At 39.1% G+C, this 23,713-nt stretch overlaps 1 protein-coding gene across 2 annotated transcripts in view; it reads left to right on the top strand.

The window, feature by feature from the left end:
* Positions 1 to 23,713, top strand: part of SHTN1 (shootin 1) — a 96,501-nt gene that overhangs the window by 25,621 nt on the left and 47,167 nt on the right. For both annotated transcript variants that reach the window (XM_025467358.3, XM_049103599.1), the window contains 5 exons: positions 5,385 to 5,479; positions 10,788 to 10,956; positions 12,961 to 13,058; positions 15,126 to 15,207; positions 18,786 to 18,880. In XM_025467358.3, the coding sequence (XP_025323143.1) occupies positions 5,385 to 5,479; positions 10,788 to 10,956; positions 12,961 to 13,058; positions 15,126 to 15,207; positions 18,786 to 18,880 (539 nt within the window). The remainder of the gene's footprint in view (positions 1 to 5,384; positions 5,480 to 10,787; positions 10,957 to 12,960; positions 13,059 to 15,125; positions 15,208 to 18,785; positions 18,881 to 23,713) is intronic.

Genomic DNA, 23,713 nt, shown 5'->3' with positions numbered 1-23,713 from the left:
TAGCCAGTTTATTTCAAGTGTCTGGCTGTAACAAAATCCCAGGGAAATATGGTTGATGTTACTTTTCTTTGGAGGCCAATATGCTGTGACAGAAATATCTCTTATTTGTGAATGTATGAATTGCAACTGTGTAGGACTTTCTTCTTCCCTAATGCAGGATCAATGGGATGTGCTTACACTTTGGCTGACACCAAGTCACACTGAGAGAGTTGTGCCACTGATATTGTTACCAATTCATGTTCTCAAATTAATTATTGATGGGGGGTTGGCATGCTCTGCGTAGTGGGGATAGTTCAAGTTCTTATGGTTGGGCTTAACATAAAATGCTTTTGTTGGGCAGCTAGTGGGCATTTGGCCTCTTGCATTATGCAGAAATGGAAGGCGCTTCCCCCCAAATCAGCCTACCTGTAGAGTAACCCGTAAACTCCTTTCCTCTCCCACTTCCTTTGTCTCTAACTCTAAATATCTTTGATAGTTTTAAAAATTCACATTTTTCCTTATGAGCAACTCAAAGCATGAGAGAATCCATTGAAAAGGTAGTACAATGATCTTTATTGTTGTATTCATTGAAGTTTTGACTTACTCTAAGTCTGCTTAATTAAAGTTCGGATGGCAGAACAGAATGCTGGCTCTTGACTCCGTCTCAAAAGAACAGGAAATGGGGATGACGAAAACTATAAATATTTGTTAAAACATGTGTCTGGGGTAAATAGTTGATGACTTTGGAACAGAGGGTAGAGTTTCAAATTTGGAAGGTAATAGATCAGTTCCCACCAGTAAAGACCACCATGTAAATCCATGTAGTCCTAAGCAGTTTCTGCCTTAGTAAAATTGGAATAAATGACCCTGCCTCAAGGGCTGTTCAATATTAGATGAGATAATTCATGTAAAAAGTGCTGAACACAGTGCCTGGCATTATAATTTGCCTGGCATTATAGTTTGAGTGCTCAATAAATGTTAGCTGCTGCTACATCTCATTCACTATCCCCATCCAGAGCTTGAGTGCCCTTCAGACACTGGCCTTGACACGTGGGGCAGCTCTGGGGAGGGGGAGAGTATGTGTGGGTGCCAAGTTGAAATCTGCCTTCCTATTACATTTACCTGCCAGGTGCACATCTCAAAGTGAGGGAAGAGCAGCTGAATGAGCTCTCCTAGGCTGTGGGGCTCAACTCACCTAGCTTGGCATGCTCTTCTTAGCTGGTTCATCCATGTTACTCCATTCTCTGCCCTCTCCCAGGGCCTCAGCCTTTCTCATAGCAAAGCCACGTTCCCTAGGAAGACAGATTTGTGTGACAGAAGAAGTAACTAAAGGCTTTTCTGGTCCTTCAGACAGAATATGAGAGCCTTTGCTGTGTGTTGGGACACACCCGTTTTCCTGCACACCTGCCAGCTCTCATCACTGTTTTCACACTATGTGGATACCTTTCAAAAAATCTGACGTTGCAGGAGAACTTACAGTGTGTTCACCACATACACTTCAGAGACGTCCTGCATCTAAATATTGCTGAGAGTTGGCTGGATGGAGAGGAGTGCTACTGAGGGCAGTACCGTTGGTGGTGTCACTTTTAAATACAAGTTAGAAAGAAACCGAGAAAATTAGTCACCTAGAAATTGGTTTGGCTGGGCTTTACCAGTTAGAACTCTGTAATTTGAGATACATGTTACTTGACTTTTTTGGGCTTCAGTGTTCTCCAATATAAAGTTGCTGTCATGATACCTACCTTGTAAGACCATCGTGAGGATTCAGGACAGAGCACATGGAAAGGATGAAGCACAGGCTGGGCACACAATAAGCCCAATAGTTGGTGATGGTATTGTGTCCTAAGCAGTTATGTTCTAAAGAGAACATGCTTGTAAAGAGGTGTGATGAACGTAGGCCTGGTAGATTTTTCCAGTCATTCAAACAAACACACATGACTACCTAGTTCATACGTAGCATTTTGCTAGGTAGAAGAGTCAGACGTGAGTAAAGCAAAATCTTTGCTGTCATGCTCGCCGATAATTAGAGACAGACACAAGTGAAAGAGAGAAAAGCCCAGTTGCCCTACAGGGTGATGCATTCCATGATGGCAAGTATGTAAGCGTGTCGTGAAGAGGAAAAACAAACTTTACTAATTCAACTAGACTGATGAAAGCAATAATGGATGTACTTTTAGGTTATGCTTCTGAGTTGTCAGAGTCATTAAAAACAACTTTTATTATGACAAATATCAAGCTTATACATAAGTGAAAAAATATTACAACGGACCCCTATGTATCCATCATAGAACTTCAACAGTTAACCAACTCTTGGCCAGGCTACTTTCATCTCTGTGTCCATACATCCCGCCTCAGAGTATTTTGAAATGAATTCCATTCATCATATCATTTAATGACGATAATTTCATCATAAATATTTCAGTTAGTATTTCTAAAAGACTAGGATTCATCTTTATTCTTTTTTAAACTTTCATGCCATCCAAATTACAGATAGTTTAGGTGTAGTGGTCATGGCCTGTGGATATTATGAGACAAGCCTGAATTCAGCACCATACGGCAAATCACTAAGTGAACAATTAAAGGTTTTTTAAACTTCCATTGTTTGAAAGGTGCAAATAAAATTATATACTACAAAAATTTCTGTTTTGTGTCACGTAACCTGACTTTTGGTTTTAGAAATGGGACCGTGCTTTTTAAGGACATAAATGCCCTCTGAAATATATTCTTTTCTTTTGAATCTAGAAAGTCGATAGATTTCTTTGCTCCCTATTTAGCATTGAGATAATTTTTTAAACTAGAAATCAAAGCCCAACTTTTGATTTTTTACTGTTTCCTTTTAAGAGGCAGAGATTAAAACAACAACAACAACCTGTCTGATGGGGTCTGCTGTATGAGGATTAGAGAAAATGTGGGCTAGTGCTGCCTATGTAAGGTTATCAAGTTAAATTACAGGGCAGCCTTTTACACAATGTTCAGAAAATAAGTGTGTGTGGTCTTTTTTCTTTTTGCTGGGCCTACACCTTGCTATGGTGGAATGATTTTTCTTACTCTTCCATGAGCAAGAATGTTATTGAATAAAAAGTCAAATTCCTATGAAACATGCAGAGTGTTTATGTTTTTGTTATGATAGTGGAAATACCAGATTGTGGCAGAAGAAGTCAAGTAGTTAAGGCTAAAAATTCAAAGTAATATTTGATGTTGTAAAAATTGTATAGGTTTCTTTTCTCTTTCCTTCACATTTTTGAAGAACCTACCTTGTAAACATAGTGATAAAATGCCAAGAATATTAGGATTTTAAGGAAATAATAGAGCCTATTATTTAAACTACAATATAAAAGGCAATTATATTGATGAAGAGCTACATGGGCTTTGTGTGTGTGAATAAACTTGGCCTGTGTTCAGCTTCTATTTGTTCTTCTGGCATAAACACATATTGTGTGTGATTCCAGTTTAATGGGGACCCGTTTGTATGCCAAGCAGCTGCATTTTAGGACCTATTGCGTGATTTCATAGCTCTCTGAAAATTGGTTCTATTCAGAACAAGAGATAGAAGAGGAGAGGGGGGTGGCGTGGAAAGGGGGGCAGAGCCTCAACACACAATCATTTCTTTTCAATTGGAGCCAGAAAGGTTGATGACAACATGACCATTGTGTTATAATGATAAGACCACTAAGGCATCTGTACCTCTCATCAAGGCTTTCACACAACAGCAGATACAATTTAATTCACTGCTCTGTCAGCAGTGCTGATACCATTATGCCGTCTGTCTCCACAGTTATAATCACTGTCCTCTGAGAAATGCAGTTGAAATGATCTTGAGCAGTCAAAGAAACTCTCAATTAAGGCTGCCACTTCCAATGTGTCAGATTGTGTCTTATGCACTTGGTACAATTTTCACTTCCAATCCTGTTTATTTACAATGTCTACCAGTAATTACGCTTAACGTGTCATTTAGTGAGGGGGGCCCCTGCCAAGCCGATTGTTGGGTGCTGCTGTACCATTGAGTGGGAGTTTCTCGAAGTCAGTGCCATCAGCAGCTTTTAGGACCTGATGGGATGCAGTAGTAATGTTGATAATGCAAGTATCGTGCTCATCAAGTCATAATTAGATGCCACTCAAATGTGCCACTTGTAATAACAGTGTTGATTCATGTTTTTCTCGGTGACTGCAACTACTAATTAGTTAAGTGGTTTTTGGTTGGCCTGCATTTGCTGCAGATTATTATTACCCCTGAAAAAATGTCAAGGTTAGAGATGTTTCTGGCCATTTAGTGCTGCTTTATGAATTTGAATATTAACATAATAAGAACTTTGGACAGACTTAGGAAGTAATACATTTTTGTATTTAATTTGGAGAGAAATTTTTTTTCCCCTGAGTTTAATCATAATTGCAGGTTAATTAAGCTTAAATGAAGCAAAAGTAATCTCTCTTTGTGTTATGTGAGCCCAGTGTGCTTTTTGCCTAACTTTGTTGGGTTTCACATTTGGGTATACTTAATTTTTCTTTTTTAAGCCAAACAAATGTCAATAAGTATACACGTTTACAGTTAAGTTTAAGATTCTGAACATTTTCTTTTAACTAGAAGTATGGGTGAAAGGAATTGGCACTTTTCTTTTACTTGATCTTCAAAGTATAATGCAAGTTCTAAATCACTTTGTACCTTTGAATCTCAATTTCTATAAACCAGCTACTAAAAGAACCTGAAAATTACTATTTTTCAAGCATTGGTAAAGTGTACTGTAAAATTGTATTTTTTCTTCCAATCTTCCTGATGGTCTGTGATGCAAGAAACATCTGCTGTCATCATCGTAGAATACATAACTCTTGTTGCTACACTTTTCTGCCCCGGAATTTATTAAATAATTGTAACTACTTTGTCACTCACTCATAAAGAAGGCTGTTGCATTCTGACCTCAGCTCAACTGCCACATGGTTATTCCAGTTAAGAAGATCAAGTTAAGATTTATTTTTTGAAAATTTTCATTAGCAGATTTTCTGTATTAGACCCACGTGTTCTGTCCTGCTAAGAAAAGGAAAAATCGTGTTTGCCACTTTTTATTTAGAAGAGATTCTTTTGTCTAAGTGGACGTATCTGTGGCTATGTGTACAGCTACATAGGGGAAAAAAAAACTTAAAACATCCTAACTAGCTTTCTTAAAAATGTGTGCGCTAGCAGTAAAGGCTCTTCATTGTGTTATTTTCCTGCTCCACATTCACATATTAGCTAAGATTTAATCAGGGCAGCATCTTCAAGACTCCCCCCTCCCATCCTGTCCCCCCCTCAATAGCTGAAGGTCTGGCTAGCTAAAGAATTGAAGTATTCTGAGTCATGGGATGCAATGTGTGGGCTTCTGGAATCGCTGACTAATCTCTGAATGCTGAGACTTTTTTCCCCTCATTCCTAGTTTCTCACATGGTTATAGAGGAAGTCAATTTTATGCAGAACCATCTTGAAATAGAGAAGACTTGTCGAGAAAGTGCTGAAGCTCTGGCAACAAAGGTGAGACTCTTCAAATAAGGGAATTCTCTACTTGAGTTTTTTAATTTCAACTTGCTTTTCTGCAGAGTGGCCTCTCTTCGCTTTTGCTCTCCTAATCAACGGTCTCTCTTTGGATGAGGAGGAAAAAGTGTCGTAAGTTTTGAAAATCCTGGAATAGGATTAGGTACAGATCTTAGTGCCTAGGTCATATCGATTGTAAAAGGGGCATTTTGTAGTGTGCATTTCAGCATTTGTGATTTTTGCCTCTGAAAAATGGCCCCAGGCTAGTGTGTTCAGCTGGACTTTCTATGTGGCTGTGCATTGGGTGCAAACATTCGCCAAGTTTAAAACTAACCTGGTGTGACATCAAGGAGCAATGAGTGTTTTCACGTTTGATTTAAAGTCGGCCTCCAGCCGTACGTTTCAGGTGATTATTTGTGAAAGCAGAGCGAGGGCATGCTAAAGGTGACCTCCAGTGCTCCACTGATTGCTTCTAGCTGATGAATTTACCAAGAGTATAATTTTCTATATTCTATCTCATCAGAAGTACATTATTATTAAAGAATGTTTTTATCTCTGTCTTACGTTTTTGGGGTTGGGTAAAATGCATCTGAACCACTTCATCAGAAAATGGATTACAGCAATTTTTAACCAAATATCATTAGTAATGCCAGTTGTGTGTCTTCCTCTCTTCCCCATCACCTACCTCCAAAGTATGTCTTTGGATGTGACTGAAATTCTGCAAATCAATCAGCCAGTCTGTTTGTATATCTCTATTTAATTTGTGTGCATTAGCAGTGTGCTTGCTAGAGGTATTTGCTTAATTGTTTGTGTAATGACACTACATTAGAATTCATAAGATAATGCAGTCGGAACCTAAGAATATAAACGTGTGCATGCAACTTCTGTTACTCCTTTGAAGAGTACATAGCAATACAGGCCATTGCTTTTAAAACAATCATAGTATGGGTGCTCTCCCATCACTTCTTTTGTGTTACACTTCACTAAGTGTTCACTGGTCCATAAAACTGTGTGAATTCTCTTCTCATATCCTTTATTCCTCCTTTTGGAACAAGGAGAAAAAAATGTATTTGGAGCATACCAGCTGCTCTGAATCTTGCAGTGGCTAAGGACAGTCCTTGTATTTTCTCTTGCCATTGCTAAGTATCCCTGTCGCCAACGGTACATGCAAGGTGCGAACCTGACTACCTCGCAGGACTGAATGAGTTAATGGAGAGCAAGGGTTTGGGAGGCAGCATATACAGGTTTTATTCCCAGTGATGTCATTTGGGGCATATGTGACTTTGGGCAAGTTACTAGTTCTGGTCTCCGCATTGCTGTAGTCTCATCTTAAATGACAGGATGGACTAGAGTTAGGTCTGCGGGGAGAATGGGGCGGACTTTCCTTTTTTCATGAAGCACTCTACTCATGGGTTTTTACAGGCCTCTTTAAAAAAAGATTTGATCCCCTCCTTCCTTTTTTAAACTGCCAGGTGATTTTGAGCAAGAGAATGCACCTCTCTGAGCTACAGTTGCCTTGTCCTAAGTGTCAGGGTGGACCAGCATTGATTTCTTAAGAATACCCCAGACTCACTGATGCAGGGTGTGCAGCCCAGGCCAGCTGTGTGCTGAGAAAGCTGCTAGGTGACTGTTGTGTTCGTCCCTGGTTATTATAAACCACTGTGTTACTAATCTCAAAAGTCAGTTTTATAATTTCACCTTGACAGTAGGATCCTTCACTTACTCGGTTTGTCCTCTAGTCTTTACAAAGTCTTTCGAAAATGGTCATATGGTTTGTTTTCGAGGATACAAGTCCCTCGTGGGACTTGGAATAAAAAAAAAAAAAAAAAACAAGTAAAAAAACCTATAGATGTGCTCACTGGATCTGGAGAATACTACAGCTTTGAATGCAAAGTTTGGAAGCTTTATTATATGTGTGATCAATAAGTAGCACATCCTGATTTAGGTATCCCAATTGTCATTTTAAAAATTAGACTCCATTTTTAAAGCAGCAAAGTTTCTATAAATTTATTCCTATTTTTCTAAATCTTTGCTCTCAAATTAATGACAAATGGAATGTTTAATTCTTAAGATTCAATTTGCATAATTTTCTTAAAAGCAAGGGTGGATACTTTGGTAAAATGTGTAGGTTAAACTGATAAATATAGACCAGTTCTTTAAACCATATGGTCCAAGTCCTGTTTAACTTGCTTATTTCGTATCTTTAAATATTCATTAAGCTGCACCCAATATAAAAACTATTTAAATTTGAATGTAGTAGAAGATTCTGTTACTTGTACAGTTATAAAAGATTTATTTTTGCTTTTGGACTTAGAATGATTCCACAAAACAATTAGCATGCCATTAACATATATAACTTGATGAATAATAACTTCAGTGAAATTGCTTAGCCAAAATTTGTGAATTCAGAGTTTTCAAAAATATGCATTTAATGTGGTCATGAGATCTTTATGTATATAAATCTTATTTTCTTCCTTCAGAATGTGAGAATGATGTTTCAGAGAATACTTCTGAAATTTTCTGTGTGGCTTTTTTCCCCCTTTTTTTTTTTTTAAAAGCATAGGTTCCACACCCAATGTGGGGCTTGAACTCATGACCCTGAGATCAAGAATCAAAGCATGCTCTACTGACTGAGCCAGCCATGTGCCCCATATATGGCTTTTTTCTTGAGTTAGTAACTTTGTTAAATAGAGTAGTTGTAGTATAGCCAGATAGCGCTGGTGGATTTTGGTGCCTGGCTTGACGGAGAAAGGCATTAAACTCTTCTGATGGTAGAACTGTTAACAATCAGGTTATTAAGTATGATTCTGACAGTGGCCTAGGAATGAGCATATTAAGGACCAGGTAGAAAAAATTAGTATTTTTGTGCTTTTGTGAGTATCCCAGAGGAAGAAAAAATTGCATGGATATATATATCTTGGTTGAAGAAAACTAGCTGGTAAAGTATTCCCAAAGAAAAGTCAGACACACAACCTAAACCTCTTTTGTTACTGTCAGGAGCTAACACCAGCTGACACTTTCCTGTGTGTCCATCACTGTATTAAACACTTTCTGTGTCATATCTTATTCAATCTTCATGTTATGGGGCAGAGATGATTTTTATCTTTAGTTTGCTGATGAGGACACTACTACTCTGAAAGATGAGGTTATTCTAGAGGTAGAGACATTGGATTATAGAGCAGAATTCTTAATTCTGATTTTATAGAAACAGATACTACAGCATTGCCTTTCTCTATATCAAGGATTCTTCATATTGATGTGGGTTAGCATCACCTGAGAACTTGGGGCGAGTACTGCGCTGGATTCCACTGCCAGAGGTTTGGGTCTGGGAGAGTCTGTGCACTGGGATTTTTTTTTAAAGCTCTCTAGAGACTCTAATGTGCAAAGCTGGAAACCACTAAAGTATTAGGAGGCAGAATTACAAATGAAGGCTTGAATGTTTTCACTTTTTCCTTAAATTGTTATTTTCTCCTGCCATTCAGACAAGATGGCATGTCTGAGTATTGGCCAGGATCCTTGAGCCTCTAGTGCCATGCTGTAGCATCCATGGTGTGACTTACAACAGTCTTTCCTTGAATTTCATCTTTAGGGAGAGAGGCGTGGAATCATGAGCTACCATCTTATCCCTGATCCCCCTAATGTACTGGGGGAGCTAGAAGCTGGAGTTATGCAGTGGGGGTCAGGGAAAAAAAAGACTGTGTCAGATTCCCCCAGTAGAGTTCACTAGACTTCCCAGGGGGAATCTGTGGAAAAGTTCCTAGCCATTTTTAATAGATTTCTTCCTGATTCCCCAGAGAGGTCAGGGAAACCTCTTGTGCTCTAGACCAGGCTACTTGAAATATATTTAGATTCAGTGTTGTTGTGGGTGAGAATCAGCTCTCCCAGTTTGAAATGGTCTGGGCTTTTCCCTGAGGGAGTCTGTGAGGGGTCCTAATTATGATCACAAATGAAGGACCAGAACCGGACAAGTAGTAGCACGTCCTACCCTGACATAGGTTTATAAGTGGAGAAGGCTAGTTAGCTTTCCAGTGAATTAAGTTTCTGTTTGCATTTATTTCCAGTGTCAGTTATTTAATTCAGAACCTGTCTTGCTGGTCATTGGCTCTTAGTAAAAGAAAAGAGGTTGCATTTCTCTACGTTCATGTGTTCAGAGGAGACCTTTTATTTTTTAGTCTTGAGAAGAGAAAACATAAGGCAACCATACTTTCCTTCTATGGACTTTGGACCAAGTTTAGTCTTTGTGTGTGCTTTGCACTAGTATGTATATGCACATAACAAATACATTAATGAATTAGGATTTCTTTTTCCTGCTATGAATTAGAACTCTTTATATAGAGATAACAGCAACATATCTTTTCTTCCACTGTTAAAAGCAAAAAAAAAAGGAATTTGTTAATGAGGGATATTGGAGAATCCCACTGGAATCCATGAGCTAGGAGCATTTCGAGTATGGACCAGAGTCCTGTGGGAAACCTGTTTCCATTATTTTTCTCGGCCTATCTCAGCAGTCAGCTCCGTTTTTGGCTTTGCTCTGGGCTACCTTCCTTTGTTCCTCAGTTCAGTAGTGGATTGTGGTTGCCAGCAGCTTCTGTCCACCCAGACGCGTGGGAGGAAACTCATCTCTCTGTTCCAGCCTCCAAATTTCTAGAGAAGAGATCTGACTGACCGAGCCTGGGCTCTTGTGCCTGACTTGTTGGGCTGCTTCCAGAGGGGGAGGGAGCCCCTGGGGTTCCCTGGGGGGAACACAGCTGTTCCCATGAGATCCTGTGGGACACTGAAGAGAAGTAGTGGAGTTCAGAGAAGAGGGAGGGCTGGGCTAACAAACATGTAAAGAGTGTGCACAGCAGCAAATAAAACATTTTCTTGAAATAAAATGCCTTAATTGAGACTATTAAGGATGGAATAAATTGAAATGTGATTGAATCTCTACTTGTGTCTTATCTTAAGTCTTCTCGTGTTATCAGTGATAACTAGCATCATCCCATGCTATTGGCTGTAATCCAGGCATCAGGTCTCACGTGAAGTGACAAAGTCTATACTGATACTTTATCTTCAGCCCTCTTACATGATCAGTGATAACTAGCATTTTCCCATGTCACCACCTGTAATCCAGGCAGCAGGTCTTTAATAAGTTTAATGCTAAAAGTGTAAATAAAACCTTACTTCATGAATCTTCTAATTGTTAGTTCATGCTGTGAGTGTTGATGAATATGTAAGGACAGAAATACACTTAATCTGTCTATTGTTTAAAAATCCAAGACACTCATTTGACTGCTGGTAAAATAACTGTTTTTGCATTTTGCCTTAGCTAAATAAAGAAAATAAAACGTTGAAAAGAATCAGCATGCTGTACATGGCCAAGCTGGGACCAGATGTAATCACTGAGGAGATCAACATTGATGACGAAGATGCCAGCACCGACCCAGAAGGCACTGCAGAAACGTGTGTCTCCGTGCAGTGTCAGAAGCAGATCAAAGGTGAGACTTGGCTTCATCACTGGGGGTATTTCTGATATTTCTCAGCCCTGGTTGTCCATTGGTATCACCTGAGAACTTTAGCCTTGGATCCTCCTTTAAAAAGTTTTGGAGTTAAATGTTCCCAGGGAGTTGCCTGGTTGACAATCACTGTAGGACATCACATTTGTGCATTATGAATTACTTTCTTGTTTGGGAGTAGGCACTTTTGAAAGCATTATCTTGATGAAAACAGCCAGTCTGTAAATATTCTTAAAAATATGGACTATATGTTGAGCTATTTTTGTTAAGTGAAAGAAAGAATAGATAAAAACATATTTAGCCAGTGCCTCCTATTTGTTGGTTCCTTTTTGGAATCTTTGGGGAAGATTCCTCCCCACGTTGTGGAGTCTCTGCCCTCAGAGGATTCCTCATCTGATTCAGACACTGAATTGTGAGCAGTATGCAGTGTCCAACATAAACACTGTTAGACAACTGATGTGTTGAAACGTGAGGTGTAGTATCGCATGGTACCACTAGTAAATACACTTTAATTTTATTTATGTTTTTTATATATATATATACACACACACACACACATGATTATATGTACATACTGTTTATATTAAAGATGTAGGAAAGCAGTCTGAAGCTCAATAACTTTTAGGGCATTTTTGCATTAGGCGTATGCCAGAAGCAATACTTGTCAGCTTGTCGGCATAGATAAAACTTCAGTTGGAAGTAGAGAGAAGTATAAGAAAACCCTCTTTATCTGGCCCTCCACCCCCTTAACCTAAGACAAAATAACATTTGTGTTGGTGGAGAGGGAGAAGTTGACAGGATTTTCCTTTGTCCGTAATCCTCCCCTTCTCTTAGGTCTTGGATGCGATAGTCCGTCATTTCTTCCTTCAGGATTAGGCTAGCCGTTGGAGAAAGTGATTTTGATAGAAGTGTCTGAGAACTCCTCCAGGCCGGGTTCCTGTAGATGTTTGATTCAATTTATAAATAACCTCAGAGAATTTTTTTTTTTAACTGTCCTTGGAGAGGGTAAGAAATTGAAAGCAGGTAAAACCTGAATAGCAAAACTGGAGTCCTTGGGCATCAATTTAAGACTATGCTAATCTGTATAATATATATATTTTAAAAGATTTATTTATTTGAGAGAACAAGAATGAGCAAGGGGAAGGGCAGAGGAAAAGGATCCTCAAGCACACTCCCCACTGAGTATGGAGCCTGACTCCAGCAATTCCAGGACCCTGAGATCATGATCTGAGCCAAAATCAAGAGTCGGACACTCAATCGACTGCCCAGTTGCCCTTCTGTGTATGTTTTTTACTGTTTCAGTGGTGAAAGTAACTTTGATCTACCACCAGAAGCTCTTGCACTTAATGGTTGCTAATTTTTTCATTTTCGTAATAAGAGTTTTTGTTAAATTCCAACAGTAAAAAATATGTAATAAATTAAGAAACAGAATACCAACAACTTTGGAGAGAAAATTACTAGAATTAACCCTTTTTCAAATAGGTTATATTTTGAGTCTGTTCAAATAATGTTTGAGTGCTATAAATTGGCAGCAGGTCAGGATTTTTTTCTGCCAATTATCAACTGCCCCATTGTTTATTACATTTTATTGTGACAAGAGCCCATGGCCATTTTAAAATAAATAGGAAATTAATACAATGCCTTAATTTGTTTTGCTGAAATCTTAAAACATTTTACTTCTAAAATGCCAGAGAGTTTTCTAAAATACGAGCTTGCTAGAATGCAGAGAAAACATGATCTGGTACATTTAATAACACAGTGAGATAGTGTGATATAAGATTATTAATAACTTTGGCTGCATGTAGGGGCACAGAAGTGAGATTTCCATCATTCTCTGCTTCTTCATTTTACTTTTATCTGGTAAGTAACCTTGACCATAAGCTACGCAGGGACTGGCATATCCAGTTCTTTTACAAAATTGATTCTTTTAAAAATAAGTTTTATTTATATTGTTTCCCTCCTTTTATTTTTTCTTTCAAAATGCAGAACTTCGAGATCAAATTGTATCGGTTCAGGAAGAGAAGAAGATATTAGCGATTGAATTGGAAAATCTCAAGAGCAAACTTGTAGAAGTAATGGAAGAAGTATGTATCTTAGGCCAGGAAAGCAAGACTTTTGGTGTTTTTAGGGTGTTTGGAGACCGGCTCAGTTAAAAAATTGATGTTGGGTTAATTTCAGACGTGAGAACCATGTACCAATTTTGATCTTCTCTTCTATCTCTATTTCAAATATACAAAAGGTGTAGAAAATAAGATCATAAACATTCATACACTCACTACCTAGCTCAGTAAATAAAGCATCAAAATCGCAAGAAGTGTTCCTGTTATCCCCATATTTCACTATGTGAGGCAAATTTGAAAGAATAATACCTGCAGTTTGAGTTATCTACTTTATTGCTGCTGCTGAAGACATATTTTGCCTCTCCATCGGATAGTTGTCTCAGTTGGGAAGGGTCCTCTTGTGTACCTCCAACATAAGCATATGTGATAGATGGCAAAATGGGTTCAAGTGGGTGTTCAGAGAAACTTTTAATTTTTCCTTTTGAATGGTCTTTAAGAACAGGAGCCCATAATTGCCTTTCTTGGCACGATGCTTCCAGGAACTGCGTTTGAGATCATGATTTAACTTGTGTCCGTGGTTCCCAGATTCCACATCCCAAGCTTTCAGACCCATCCCTCAGGTGATTTACAAGTAATGCTGAGGCATCGATCGAGGCGTTGATCCCTTCAAGTGAGCGGCCTTATCTAGCTACCTCAGTTTGTGTACTTATCTTATTTTCATAAGAGCCATAATGAGAGAAAGGTTGAGAGGTAGTGTCCATTAATTTCAGCCTTGGTCGTATTTACTTCCTGTGGCAGAGCATCCTAATGAATGGGCAGGAGGTTGATGATACTTAGGAAGTGGCACTCCTGTTGGAGAGTTACCAGTTACTAATTCAAACCAAAACCAAAAATAGAGCTTATACTGAAACAACCAGTTCACAGGCTCTCTGGCATGCTGGTGGGTTCAGAGTCCTTCTCCAGGACCATTATCTTAGTTTGTTTCTTGACTGTAACCTTAAGAAAGAGACAAACACATTTTGATGCACTCTCTTCCTCAATTATGGTTATTTACTGATCATCCTGTCGCCTTCCCACATAGAGATGTTAGTGGAAGCCCTTTCTGAAGTACTTTTATTATTACTATTTTAGACATATGAAAAGTATAAAAAACAAAATAATGAAGATCTGGGTGTCTACTATCTAGCTTAATACACAGTCTTGAAAACCCCGGTATCATTCTCCCAAACTGCGTTCTTCTCACTCCTTGCCCTGTTTCCCAGCATTCTGAATTTGGTTTTTGTCATCCAGTACATGTATCTCCTTACATTTCTTGCTATAATACATGGTACTTTGAGTGTTTTTAAATTATGTAAATGTACTTGATTTTTATTTTTGCTTTAAAAAAATTTTATTTTAAGTAGGCTCCACATCCAGTGTAGGGCTTGAACTCATGACGTTGGGATCATGAGTCAGATGCTCCACTGACTGAGCCAGCCAGGCACCCCATACCTGCTTTTTAAAATTCAGTATTGTGCATGTGAGATTTATCCACTTTGATACATATAACTTTACATTATTTTTTTGAACAGTCCTGTGATATTCTCTTCCTATTGATTGATACCAAAAATTTCTCAGAAGTATAAGTTTTTTGGGGAGGATTTTCATGTGTGCTTTATTTAAGCCAGAAGTCATCAAAGTTTAAAGTATTTTTCATTTAAAAAATTCATATGTGTTTTACTTAAGCTAAAAGTTATCAGAGTTTGAAATTACTATTAAGATTGAGTATTGGATCTCTGCATGATTAGTGTATTTTTTCTGGGTGCTTTCTAGTTGGATTTTTGCATTAAAAATATCTTTACAGGGTTAGGGACCAGTGCCGTTTGGAATTTGTAAATAAGTTTTCTACCAAAGGTACATCCTAACTTAAGTAGTTACCTTTGAAACCTTAAGAAGAACATTAATAAAAGCCCAACACAGTAAAGCCAATTACTGCTTTAAATGATAAAACTTTATGTTGAATGTTGAACAGCAGTTTGTGTACCACACATCACCCTATGTCGTGTTTTACAATGTTGGGTGTTTTCTTCCCTTACAATCTCACATTTTTAGGTAAATAAAGTTAAACAAGAAAAAGATGTTTTAAATTCAGAAGTTCTTGAACAGAGAAGAGTCTTAGAAAAATGCAATAGAGGTAGGTGTTTCCAGTCTTTTTTTTTCTCAGCTATGTACGTAATTTATTTGGTTTACATACATTTTATGTTGTTTTATACCTCTGCCTAAAGAGTCTTGTAACAAGAATATCCTTGTATTGGTTTTCCTGATTTCTAGCCTAGAGTCTCTCTCTCTCTTTCTGGTTATTTTATCACCCAACTTCAGAGTATTGGGATTTCTAAGTGCTTTTCACTTGAGCAACTTACGGCCCACTTCAAACCAAAACAGTGTTCTATCTACATATACTCTGGGACCATAGCATTATTGGCTCTTCCCTCAATATATATGGAGTTGGAAGGTTGTTTTTAATCCAGAAGAGATTAGGATATCTACATGGATACATGCAACATGATATGAAAAAATTTTAAATAAAGAGAATATAGAAAATGAGGCAGAGCAAAAGTAAGATTAAATATTGATACACAACGTTGCTTGCCAGCTGTGAGGTCCTGCGCATTCCTGCCCGTGTGCAGTGAAGTCTGGCTCTGAGCTGTCCCGTAAGAGATTCATGATCATTTCTGTGAATCATATGAAAATGAACCTCTTGATCACGAGAAGCACACCTGGTCTCATGGGGGGAAGGAATTTTCTCCAAAGGCTACCACCAGAGAAAACGGAATCCTTGTTTTAAAACGTGGCATCAGGTCTCACGGGGGCTGGTTTCCACACCCCCTGCTTCAGGACAAGCGAATGATGCCAGGGGGCGCTTCTGCAAACACAGTTCTGAGCCGGGGGCATCTCCTGTACTTTTTTTTTTAATTGATTTTTTTTTTTTATGTCCTGTACTTTCTGTTCTTCCCTGCCCCCCCCCCCTTCATCTACTCTCTTTTCTAGTTCAGAAGCTGCAACACTGAAAGGAAACCTTCCAGCCTTCCCTGTTGTTACTGGTGCTAGTCCTCTACCTTTGGGTCCCGAATTGAGATTTTTGAATAAATAAAGGACCTGGCATTTCAGTGTGGGAGATACGGTAGATTGTGACATGTCAGGGCAGCCAGGGGGGGCTCAGTGGTTTAGCACCGCCTTCTGCCCAGGGCGTGATCCTGGAGGCCCAGGATCGAGTCCCACGTCGGGCTCCCTGCATGGAGCCTGCTTCTCCCTCTGCCTGTGTCTCTGCCTCTCTCTCTGTGCTTCTCATTAATAAATAAAATCTTAAAAAAAAAAAAAAGATTGTGACATGTCTCAGCTCGTTCCACACTTAAGAAGATAGAAACGGGTCTTGATGCGTGGTGCTAGAAACAGACAGTTCTGCAGAGGGCAACCGCGTGGATCTCGCCTTCAGAGAGCCCGCTCTCTAGGAAGAGAGAGAGATTATGTAACTAAATGGGTGATGAGGACCAACCACATTTCTTTCAGAATCCAAGTCGAAAGGGCCAGGACAGGTGAAAATTCACTTTTTTCTTTTCTTTTCTTTTCTTTTCTTCTTCTTCTTCTTCTTCTTTTTTTTTTTTTTTTTTTTTTTTGTGACGTTCAAGACTGAGAAAAGAGAGTCAGTTGTGTTGCCCAGGCCTCCAGATAGTCATAGTCGTCTTTGTTTTCTTCATGAAATTTCTTTTTTTAAATAGGTTTGAAAATCATTGGGCTCTCGGGGACCTGTAATTCACATCACAAACCACCACTTACATTGCTTTGCTGGAGTAAGAGTATTCGTCTTTCCTCTGAGAAAGCAGTAGATTTACAGAACACAGAGCTTGAAATTCTATGTCATTACCCAGCAAACCGGTCCTTAGTCAGTTAGGACTGAAGTGTCCTGGCGGAACATTGTGTGAAAGCAGCCATTAAGAGTGCCTTTTTAAAGATTTTATTGATATGACTCAGCTCAGGATTGAAAGTGCCTTGCAGAGGCAGATGGAGAGGCCAGTGTGATACCTACCTGTGTTGTGCCTAATTTCTAGCAGCATCATCACTCCCTTGAGCCTGTCTATAGCGTTAAACGGGCCACAGAACATCAGAAAGTAGTAAAGATTTCGTGTTCTCTTATTTGACAAGACCTTCCCTTTGAAAATTTCTGCCCTACATTGATTCTTTAATTCAGAGCTCTGACTCGGCCTGAATGGATCTAGGGCTGTTTCTCTTTGTAAACATGGAAGATGCTTAAAAATAACACACAAACATATATATATATGCATATGTATTTTTCTTTTTCTTCAGGTAGTATACGTTTTGGTGGAAAGCATAAATTCAAATAGGAAAAGGAAAAAAAATCTCAATATTTACAGTCCAAATAAGCACTATTGACATCGTATGTATTCTTCCAACCTTAAGAAAACCATACACACACCCACACACACACACACACACACACGGTAAATAGTTTGTTAAGTGTGTTCATAACATTTATGGACGATGGGAAGTATCAGCACAAGAAATAACTCTTTAGCTCTTGGCACTTTACAGGTCCCTGAATATCAATCTCTACTTATACCCCTTCCTCCCTCGGATTTTTATCATTGCTTTTATTTACAGTCCTACCAAGTATGTCTGTATCTCTTACCAGCATGTTGATTGATTTTGCATGTTTTTGAACTTTATATTAATGGTATCACTTTGCATATGTCTCTGTGCAGTTTTCTGTGTCTCTGAGATCTGTTCCTGCTAAAGGGCTCTGCTGTGGTATGTTGACTTTCCTGCTGTATAGGATGCCATTCAGTGTCTATACCAGAATTCACTGATCCGGTGTCCTGTTGGTAGATGTTTGAGTTTTTTTTTTTCCACTTTTTTGCTATTCTGAGTCATTCTTTTACATGCCTCCTGGTGCACGTGTTCAAGAGTTTCACTAAGATAATAGCCAAATGTAAAAGTTTATCTTCAGTGCCAGCACATGATGCCGGATTGCTTTTTTAAGTAGATTTCCACTCCTGTTACCAGTGTGTTTGTTCCCAGCGTTCTGTATCCTCTCCAAACTTGGTGTAACTCTACTTCTTGACTTTTGCAGTTCTTTCTTTGGTGAGTATAAAAAGGTGCCTGTGTTTTTACTTTCCATTTCTCTGATTACTAGTGAAGGTACGTATCTTTCTGCACATTCACTGGCCTTTCACAGGTTTCCTCTTCTGTGAAGTGCCATGTCAATGTGTTTTGTGTCTGCAGCTTGTAAAAAACAGAAATGAACTCATTTAAAAATATATATATCATGAATATCTTTTGGTCCCATAAATATGCTTTTTACAGTGTCATTTCAATGGCAGAATCGTGTTTCGTATACGTACCATACTTTCCTGGTTCTGCCTCTGAGACCATCTGGACCATTCACTGTTATTAGCAGTGATGCCAAGACCATTCTTGCAGCTTCATCGCTGGACATGTTCATGATTTATATTCTCTCGGGGGAATCAGTATGTTCCCAAAAGTGGGATTGTCGAGTCAGAGGGCATGAGTGGTTCTAGGTTTTTGATTCACATTGCCAAGCTGCCCTGCAAAATGGTTTGATCCATTTATATTCCAAGCAGCAATGGATGAGGGCGCTTGTATGCTGGTACAAAGAATCCTTTCAACACTGTTTTCATCCAGATTCCTGACCGTCTGTGTGGTGTTTTGTCCGTTTCTTTTCCTTGTCTTCCTAAGTGTCCATGCTAGCAGTAGAAGAGTATGAGGAGATGCAAGTAAACTTGGAACTGGAGAAGGATCTTCGAAAGAAAGCGGAGTCATTTGCACAAGAGGTAAGTGTCCAGAGACCTAGTTTTAAATTTTTATTTCTGAGAGGACTTTGTAGATGACATATCAAAATATGTTTTGAAGCTGAGTAAGAACTTACCACCTAGAATTAAGGGAGGCCAGCTGTGGAATAATGTTATGTTCATTGAACCTGGTGTTAGAAGATTTGGTTTCAGATTTGGCTGTGTCAAACAGTCACTTATGTGACCTGAGAGCAGCCCTTAGCCTCGTTGGGGCTTCACTTTCACCATCTCTAAAATGCGTGATGCTACCAGTCCAGCCATGTGGATTTTGAAATCAAACAGCATGATCTTTCAAAAGGGTTTTGTACAATAAAATGCTGCATAGGGGAAAGAAATGACATTTAGGGTTACCTGCAAACTTGTGATGGGGAGTCCAGCTGGAGTATAGGATTTCTGTACATTTCAGTAGCCTTAGGAATCTAGGTGACATCTCCAAATACCATCTCAAATAACAGTATCATGGTGTTAGTTTTTCTCCTCACCTACTAGATGGTGATCTTATTATTCTAGTTGATTCTTCCACTTGCTATGGAGCATTGCCATATACATCCATTATTGTAGCCTTTCACCAGAGTAACACTCTTCCTCTCCTGTTAGAGATAAGCTTTGAGTTTCTCATGTTTCAGCTTCCCTTTGTTGACATGTTGTTGCTGGGTATTCTTGCCCCTAGGGCTGGTTTACATGGAAATGATGAGGCACCAGTTGGCTGAACTGTAACAGATCAAGGATGTTGCTGGTCTGAGATTTCCATCATGTATAAGTATCTTGAATCTGCATGCACACTGCAGGTTGAGAAGGAAAGTAGCTAAGGAAATGTAAAACACACGTAGGTAGAAGTATCCAAGGTGCAGAAGGAAGACAAAGCATGGGGTTATGGGAATGACATTTAAAAATCAGATCATGGTTTTGTTAGGAGTCTTTCTGCATGTGAATGTAGCTGTGCTAGCAATGAACTGTGTAAAAGCTTTAGGCCAAGAAGATGTGATTTGAAATATTCCGATTCATTTTATTCAGAGAGTTTAATGAAAGGTGAGTAAAAATTGTCCTCTTATTACTTGGAAGAAAGAAGAAAAGAATTAAAGTGTGTCAGAGTCCCTTGGAAAAGCTGCAGCAACATAAACAGTAGAGGGGAGGGAGACTGGGGATAATGTGAAGATGCCTCCACCGTAAAACTGAAAGGGTGGGCTTGTTTTGACCCAAATGCCGGGGTCTTATTTTGAGAGACATTTTCAGTTTTCTATCGGTTGTTTGTGGAGTGACGTTAGAAAACAAAGCAGCTCAAAGAGAACTTGAAGGCCATGCAGTAGCAGAGAAGATAGATAGAAGAAGCAAGATTCTGCAAAGAATATGAAAATGAACGCTTGACTCTGTCCTTCACCTGGTAGTGATTGGTGGAAACGGCGATGCTGACGTGTGACCTCGGCACAAGGGGATGGAGGTGTGGCAGCCGGTTGCACTCCTCTTCTGGGTAGCATCAGGATTTGCAAGGGTGCTTAGTGGTTTTACAACATCTAGATTCTATCTACACAGTAGTGAGAAGAAATTTTTTAAGATTTTATTTTTTAAAGTAATCCCTGCACTCAATGTGGAGCTTGAGTACAACCCCAAGATTGAGAGTTGCATGCTTTACTGACTCTAGCAGCCAGGCACCCCAGAAACTGTTCTTTATTTATTTTATTATTTTTATTATTTTTTAAAGATTTTATTTATTTATTCATGAGAGACACAGACAGAGAGAGGCAGAGACACAGGCAGAGGGAGAAGCAGGCTCCATGCAAGGAGCCGGATGTGGGACTTGATCCCGTGACTCCAGGATCACGACCTGGGCCAAAGGCAGGCGCTAAACCGCTGAGCCACCCAGGGATCCCCAGAAACTGTTCTTTAAAATAAAGTTGGATTAAAACCCATATACCTTCTTCTATGTATGGTTTGCAGATTCATAGCTGCTTTTTTTTTTTTTTAAGATGTATTTATTTATTTGAGAAAGAGAGCATGCACATGAGTGAGAAGAGGGCAGAGGGAGACTCCATGCTGAGCATAAAGCCCAGGATAGGGTGAGGGTGGGTGGGGAGGGTTCCATCTCAGGACCTTTAACATATGACCTGAGTGGAAATCAAGAGTCAGATGCTTAACCAACTAAGCCAGCCAGGCACCCCAATTCTCAACTTTTAAACAGATGACTACTGCTAAAAGGTGCAGGACTTGGTTTAACGAGAGAAGTGCCAGTCTTGCATTTTGGTTTTTAGTGCATCAGTGAACATCTTCATAAACCAGACACTGTGCTGTTGGGAATATGATGGTGACGAATGCAACATCATCCCATCATCATCAGCCCCTTTGGAGCTTACAGTCTGGAGCCCTAAAATTCATTTTTTTTAAAGATGTTATTCATTTACTCATGAGAGACATAGAGAGAGAGAGAGGCAGAGACATAGGCAGAGGGAGAAGCAGGCTACCTGTGGGGAGCCCAGTGAGGGACTCAATCCCATGACCTAGGATCATGCCCTGAACTGAAGGCAGATGCTCACTGAGCCATCCAGCCATCCCAGAATTCAATATTTTAAATTAATTTACTTTATATTTTTAATTATAAAAGGAGTGTGTATACCTTGTAAAAAATACAAACAGTTCCCAAATGTGCAGTTTTCTTGGTTGGAGGATACCTCATGGATCTTCCAACAGCATGGATACCTCCTTCAAATGTGTAGGGTGGATATGCTGTGAGACTGTTTTGTAATAAGTCCTATTTGCACTAGACAATGCAGATGACATTTTAATAATCTTTCAGAAAGAATGAATTCTATATTAATGACATAAGATTTTTTTCTCTCTTTCATTCTGTGAAAAGATTTATGAAATCTCTCTGAAATTCTGACACTCATGTCATTTGTGTGATAAGAGACCACCTCCCTAACCCTAGATATCAGGTTCTTACCATAGTTCAAAGCCAAATTCACTACTGTTTGGTAACTAAATTTTCTTTAAGCACATCTTTAGAAGGTGTTATATAGAATATTTCATGTGAATGTATTAAGGTCTAGAAAAGGTAGTCTAATGAGTATTTTTTTCAAGTTACCATGGCTATCTAAGGAATTTCTTTCCTATATGCTCTTTTCATCTTTTACTATTTAGGAATGGTTACAGGGTTTTGTGAAAGAAATTCATATTATTAACATCGCCAAGACATAATCATCACTCTCTTCTTTCTAAAATAACCAAGTTAAATTGTTTGTAATCATGTAAAGTTGAACAAGTTTTCCTGAGTGCGCATAGAGAAGAGGAACTGTCACTTTTTTCCAAGTGAAAACCGGAGCTCAGAGAAGCAGTGCAGTGAGGGACTCAGTTGTGCCCTGACAATGGCCTGAGCCCAGTACTGTTTGACTGCTGAGTTCACCGTCCCCGCCTTGGTTGCCCACACTGACGCTGCCCTTCGGCTTGCTCTTGGCCTCTGGACACTCTTGGGGAAAGGCCTCGCTCGCTGGGAAGCCAGAGGACTCACTGAGTCCAGCTGCTATTTGCAGACCTCCTTGTTAGCTAGTTGAGGCTAAGACCCTGGTAAGGGACCCCAGCCAAGTTAAATTGTAGGAGGGGAAAGATGTATTTAAGATGACTGCAATAGTAATAGTAAATAGAAATAGCTTGTTTCAATTATACCATTGGTTTCAGATATCAGATACTAGATGAGATATGGATGAAATATGGATGACTCTTCCCTGGAGTGTGGATGCTCCCAGTCTCACTGTCCTCGAGCTTAGCACCTGTGCGTGCACACACACACATTCCCCCTAAGCCTTCTTACACAGAAAGCCTCAGGTGGAAGAAGAATATGAAATATGGGCCTTATTTCAGAGTTTATAAAATATGTGTAGAATCATCTACCGGCTAACTGGTATAGGGTATTAAGGAAAAGAAGTAACAGGTTAATAGAAAATAATGTATTAAGAAATGTGAGCTTGTAAAGGCTAAATGAATAATAATATAAGTGTATCGCATCTTTTTTACCCTCCTGACTGTTAACTACTTTCATCACTGGGGAAAAGCTAATTGGCATAAACCAAAACACATTAGGTTTGTAAATACCAGAGGAAGGAGGTTAGCCAGGTGATTAAGAGCTTTGACTTTTAAATCAGACAGATCTCAGTTTAGATCCTGGTTTTGCTATCTCCATGTGTTTTTGGGAAAGTCACTTTATCCCTTTGAACCTCACTTACCTTTATTAGTAAGAATGGGATAATAATAGTATCTACTTGACAGTGTTATTCTAAGGATTAGACGATGTGTTATATGTAAAATCATCATCGTGTCTATCACATAGTGCTAGTCAGTGTTAGCTATTCAAACCGCAAGTGTTTAATTCATAGGACTGATGTAAGGATTAAAATAATAAGTATAAAATATTTAGCAGAGTACCTGAGGTAAGACAAGTTCTTGGTCAATACCAGCCTGTATCAATACCAGCCTGTACCATAGTATTAATGTATTTTTTTTAAAGGAAGAGATTTTTTTTTTTTTAAGATTTTTAACTTATTTACTCATGAGAGACACAGAGAGAAGCAGAGACATAGGCAAAGGGAGAAGAGGCTTTATGTGGGGAGCCCAATGCAGAACTTGATCCCAGGACTCCAGGATCGTGACCTTAGCCAAGGGCAGACACTCAACCACTGAGCCACCCAGGTGCCCCAGTATTAATGTATTTTAAGACAATAATAAAACTTTAAAAACTGAAGCATAGGACACAATTATTACATACATGCCTCATTGGGGCAAGGGTGAAGGTCCTTGAAGATTGCATGAAAGTTATGTATGAAATCATAA

This window comes from Canis lupus, chromosome 28 (assembly GCF_003254725.2).
Source record: "Canis lupus dingo isolate Sandy chromosome 28, ASM325472v2, whole genome shotgun sequence".
Classification (NCBI taxonomy): Eukaryota; Metazoa; Chordata; class Mammalia; order Carnivora; family Canidae; genus Canis; species Canis lupus.
Note: the sequence above shows the minus strand (reverse complement) of the source record. Positions and strands in the feature narration are given on the sequence as shown.